General features: G+C 36.0%; 1 protein-coding gene across 1 annotated transcript; it reads right to left on the bottom strand.

Moving 5' to 3' along the window:
- Nucleotides 1-2,383: 2,383 nt before the first annotated feature.
- Nucleotides 2,384-3,616, bottom strand: MONOS_18460 (uncharacterized protein; the record flags this gene model as incomplete). Its single annotated transcript, XM_067871484.1, has 1 exon — nucleotides 2,384-3,616. One exon carries the CDS (start codon nucleotides 3,614-3,616, stop codon nucleotides 2,384-2,386), a length of 1,233 nt encoding a protein of 410 aa, XP_067718571.1.
- Nucleotides 3,617-5,605: the final 1,989 nt, after the last annotated feature.

Raw genomic sequence — 5,605 nt, 5'->3', positions numbered from 1 at the left:
ATAATCACAAGAATTCTGATTCGTTTTGTTGAGTGCTCAGATCGAAAGGGATAGAAAGAGGAGAAAATGAAGAGGTGAAATGATGATTTGGAAGATGAAGGAGGTCGAGGAAATGAGGGAGATTGAGGTGAATTGCAATCAAACCAGATGAAAGGATGTTATAAAAGGAATTAAGAAAAGAAATTAACAAAGAACTTGAAAAAGTCAGAAAAGAAAACGAAGAAGAAGAGAGTGAGAGTGAAAGAGAATGAAGAAGACGCTGAGAAGGATATGCAAACACGAAAACCTCAGAATCTTTAGAAGGACCATTGGATGACCAAATTTATTCGTCCAAATCTGAACAATTTGAAGGAGCAACTGCTGAAAGAACGGAGTATCAAGAATTAGCATCATCTTTGATATCATCTTCCTTTTAATCGTCATCATTGCCAGTTGATTGTGAAACAACTGAATGTTGCTATGTCCAAATATCTTGCTCTTTCGCTTCATCATCTTCGGATGAGGAGAAAGAAGCAGCAGATGAAACATGTTCAAATGCACTTCAATCACTTTCTTTGCAAAACCTCCTTTCACTTCCACCAATCTTCTTCTTCTTCTTCCTCTTCCTCTTCCTCTTCCTCTTCCTCTTCTTCTTCTTCTTCTTCTTCTACTACTACTACTACTTCCTCTTCCTCCTCCTCCTCCTCTTCCTCTTCTTCTTCAACTCCATCAACATCTTCTTCTTCTTCTTCTTTTCTTCTTCTTCTTCTTCTTCTTCTTCTTCTTCCTCTTCCTCCTCCTCCTCCTCCTCCTCCTCCTCCTCCTCCCTCCTCCCTCCTCCCTCCTCCTCCTCATCATCCTCTTCTTCTTCAATTCATCTTCTTCTTCTTCTTCTTCTTCATATTCATATTCATCATTTTCAATGTCATCATCTTCTTCCTCTAAATCTTCTTCTTCCTCCTCTTCTTCCTCTTCTTCCTCTTCTTCCTCTTCTTCCTCTTCTTTCTCTTCTTCTCTTCTTCTTCTCCTTCTTCTTCTTTCTTCAAACTTTCTCTCAATTCTTTCTTCTTTTCTCTTTCTTCTCTTTCTCTTTCTTTTCCTTCTCTTCCTCTTTCTCCTTCTCTTCTTCAAATGCATTTTTATTTCTCTTCTTCTTTCTTCTTGTTCTTTTTTCATTTCTTCTATCGAATATTCAATTATTCCTTCTCCATTCATCTTCTTCTTCATTTCTTCTTCTTCTTCTTCTTCTTCTTTCTCTTTCTCTTTCTCTTTCTCTTTCTCTTTCTCTTCTTTTCTTTCTCTCTCTTCTTCTTCTTCTTCTTCTTCATTCATTTTCTTTTCATTATCTTCTTCTTCTGATGAAGAATATGATGGAATTTCAGGTATTTTTTTTTCTTCTTCTCTTTCTTCTCTTTCTTCTTTCTCCTTCTTCTTCATTCATTTCAAACCCAAAATCAAACTCATTCACTTCTGAATCATTCTGCTTCTTCACTTTCTTCTTCTTCTTCTCCTTCTCTTCCTTCTCCTTCTTTCTTTCATCATTTTCTTCTTCTTCTTCTTCTTCTTCTTCTTCTTCTTCCTCCTCCTCCTCCTCCTCCTCCTCCTCCTCCCTCCTCCCTCCTCCTCCTCTCTATTCTTCTTCATCATCATCTTCTTCTTCCAATTCATATCTTCTTCTTCTTCTTCTTCATATTCTTCTATTCTCATTTTCTTCATCATCTTCTTCCTCTTCTTCTTCTTCCTCTCTTCTTCCTCTTCTTTCTTCTTCCTCTTCTTCCTCTTCTTTCTTTCTTCTCTTCTTCTTTCTTCTTCCTTTCTTCTTCTTTCTCTTCTCTTCTCTTCTTCTTCTTCTTTCTCTTTCTCTCTTTTCTCCTTCTCTTCTTCTTCTTCTTCTCTTCTCTTTCTCTCTTCTTCTCTCTTCTTCTTTCTTTCTTCTTTTTCTCTCTTCTTCTCTTCTTCTCTTCTTCTTCTTCTTCTTCTTCTTCTTCTCTTTCTTCTCTTTCTTTCTTCTTCTTCTTCTTTCTTCTTCTTCTTCTTTTCTTCTTCTTTCTTCTTCATTTCTCTCTCTTCCTTCTCATCTTCTCATTCTCATCTTCTTTCTTCATTTCTTCTCTTTCTCTCTTCTTCTTCTCTTCTTCCTTTCTTCTTCTTCTCTCCATCTCTAATGCACTTCTTGCTTCTTCTTCAAACATTCTTCTTCTTTCTTCTTCTTCTCTTCTTTCTTCTTCTCTTTTCTTCCTCTTCTTCATCCTTTCCACACAAATATCTTCCATTCTCTTCATCTTCTCATTCTCTTTCTTCTCTTTCTCTCTAAATTCTTTCTTCTTCTTCTCTTCTTCTATTGCTTTCTTTCTTTCTTCTATAATTCTCCTTTTCTTCTCTTCTTCTTCTTTCAGCTTCATTTCTAGCTCTTCTCTTTGTTTTCTATACATTTCTTCATTTCTTCTTTGGATTTCTTCAATTTCTTTTCTTTTGTTTCTGCTTCTTCTTTTCTTTTCTTCCTCCTCTCTTCCTCTTTCTTCATCTGCTGCTCCATTATCTTCTTCTTCCTCTCCATCATTTGCTTTTTCTTCTCCTCTTTTATCTTCTTCTTCTTCTCTTCTTCTTCTTCTCTTTCTCTTTCTCTTTCTCTTTCTTCTTCCGCTTTCTTCTTTTTGTTTTCTTCTTCTTCTTTCAAATACTTCTCTAATTTCTCCAATTTCTTTTCAATCTCCTCTTCTTTCTCCTTTTTCTCTTCTTTCTCTTCTTTCTCTTCTTTCTCTTCTTCTTTGATTTTCTTCTTTGTAACTTGTTTTGTTGATTCTATTTCATTCTTGATGACGTTGTTACCCTTCTTTTCCTTCTTCTTCTTTTCATTTTTATCTTCTTCTTTTTCACTTTCTTTCTTCATTTCTTTCTTTATTTCATCTTTCTCCTCTTCCTTCTTCTCTTCCTTCTTCTCTATCTTCATTTCTTCTTCTTCCTCTTCTTCTTTCTTTTCAATTGGTTTATCTTCAATATTTCTCTCTCTCCTTCTTCTCCTCCTCCTCCTCTCTTCAGCTATCTTTTCTATGCTCTCCATCAATTCCATTGGTGTTGAATAACAGTCAATCATTTCTTTATCATAACTGATGTTATTATTATTATTCTCTTTTAGTTCTTCTTTTATTTCTTTCTCTTTCTCTTCTTCTTCTTCTTTCTCTTCTTTCTCTTTCTCTTCTTTCTCTTTCTCTTCTTTCTCTTCTTTCTCGTTAGCTTCTTCACTTTCTTCATCTTCATCTAGTTTAAATCCAGTTTTTATACAAAACAAAACATTTTCCTCTTTCTCATTGTTTATTTCTTCTTCTTCTTTTCTTTCTCCTTTTTTGTTTCCTTCTTCTTCTCTTTCTCCTTCTTTCTTTCTTCTTTCTTCATTTGATAATTCATTGTCCTTTGCCACATCTTCCAATATAAATCCTCTTTGATATTCTTCTTCTTCTTCTTCTTTTATTTCTTCTTCTTTAATTTTCTCTTCTCTTTCTTCCTTTTCTTCTTCCTTTCCTTCCCTTCCTTTCTCTTTCTCTTTCTCTTTCTCCTTCTCTTTCTCCTTCTCCTTCTCCTTCTCCTTCTTCTTCTTCTTCTCCTTCTCCTTCTCCTTCTCTTTCTCTTTCTCTCTCATCCAATGAAATAAACATCTTCCAAAATGTTATATTAAAATTTTGAATTTCAAATGGAATTATTCTTTTTCTTTCTTCTTCTCTTCTTCCTTCTCTTCCTTCTCTTTTATTTCTTCTTCCTCCTCCTCCTCTTCTCTTTCTCTTTCTCCCTCTTCTTCTCCTTCTCCATTAAATTCTTCTTCTTCTGTCACTTCAATAAATAATACAAATCAAGATTCCCTTCATATTTCATTATCTTCTTCTTCTTCCTTTTCTTCTCTTTCTCCTTCTGCTTAATTAAATTCTTCTTCTTCTTCTTCTTCTTCTTCTTCTTTATCATCTTCCTCATCATCTTCTTCCTCCTCTTCATCTGATCGTCTCAAATCCAATATCTTTTCCTTTCCCCATCGCTCTTTTCAAAGAGAAGAAACACATCTTCTTCCTTCTCCAGACAAGCAGAATTTCAATTTATCTTCAAACAGAATGAATGATGATGCAAACAAACAGAAGAAGCATGGAGAATATCAAGGAATTTCAGGAATTTCATCTTCGTTATGATCTTCTTCTTCTGCTTCTACTTCTTCTTTTTCCATTTATTCCCATCCTTCTTCCTCATACAAATACCCCAACAACACCACAACTGATTTCTTCCTTCCTTCTTCCAATTCTTCTCATCTTTTTCATCTTTCTCATCGAAAATGAAGTCATCATCTCCATCTTCATCACTCCAACTCTTTTGCTCCTCATGATATACCTCAGGTTTATCTCTTTTCCTCTGCATTTTCATCTTCTTGTTCTCCTTCTTCTGTTTCATCTTCAATTTCTTCTTATCCTTCCAATTCTTCTTCCTCTTCTTCTTCCTTTTTTTCTTCTGAAACAGAACAATCACAGATTTCTTCGCAAAATGCCTTATTCACTCCGTACATTGATGTTTCATTCAATTATGTGGGTGGAGTGAAGTGGGGCAGAGAAATGGTCATCTGCTTTGAGTCGCTGGAGGATCTGATCTCAGAAAGAGAGAGGCTGAAAAAGCTGACAGAGAACAAAGACAAAATATCAAAGACAAAACATGCAAAGGAGGACAAGGAATTGACTGAAAACTCATCGCCTCGTTCTTCGCTGGTGCGCCATTCTCCGATTTCTGCATCGTCTTTTGGGGGAGAAGGAAGGCTCAACGAACTGAGCTATGATGTTTCAGGCACTCGATACGACATTTTGGACTTGGATGACTTTGAAGAAGAAAGGGCAGAAGAAGAGCGGGAGAGGAAAGAGAGAGGAGGAATGATCGTCCCCACAATCGCTATTCATCCGTATTTCCACAAAAACAAACAGATTTATCAAGCAGCAAATGCTCAAACAACAACATTTGAAATGACTTTAAATGAATCTTCTTTCTTTTCATCATCATCAAGTTCTGCTTCTATTTTTCCAAACCCAACAGCAACATCTTTATTTACATCTTCTTCAGCTTCCTCTGTGAAAACTTCCTTTGACAGCAGCGAGCCATGGCTCAGTTCAATCACACAAACAATTCATTTTCTCCTCTTCTTCCTCTCTGCTTTCCATCTCACGACTCCACCCTTGTCTCTGCTGCCTCTTTCTCAACTCCCTCACTCATCAAAACGCGCGCCTTCTTTTATAACACACCCACACACTCACCAATTCACTCTGATGTGTTCTTCTCCTTCGTTAACACCGCTTTTCCATCCATCGTTCTTCTGTTATGCGGATGCCCTTTTGTTTGAGGTGGAGTTCTTCAGGCAGATGCTGGGAAGAAAAGAAAAAGAGGTCAACAGGAAGAAAATGAAGAATATGAACGAGAATGAACAAATGAATGAAAGAGGAAGAGAAAGAGGGAAAAGAATTGAACATGAGAAATATTAAAAGATAGAGAAAGATGGAACTTCAAATAGAAAAGTTGATAGAATGATCCATTTGGAGTCATTTGATGGAAGCAGAACATCATTTAGAGTTTTATACTTCGAAGAATAAAATTGTCTAGAAAAGTCGTT

This window comes from Monocercomonoides exilis (genome assembly GCF_001643675.1).
Source record: "Monocercomonoides exilis strain PA203 chromosome Unknown scaffold86-41279, whole genome shotgun sequence".
NCBI lineage: Eukaryota > Preaxostyla > Oxymonadida > Polymastigidae > Monocercomonoides > Monocercomonoides exilis.
This window is presented reverse-complemented; position numbering and strand designations above follow the sequence as displayed.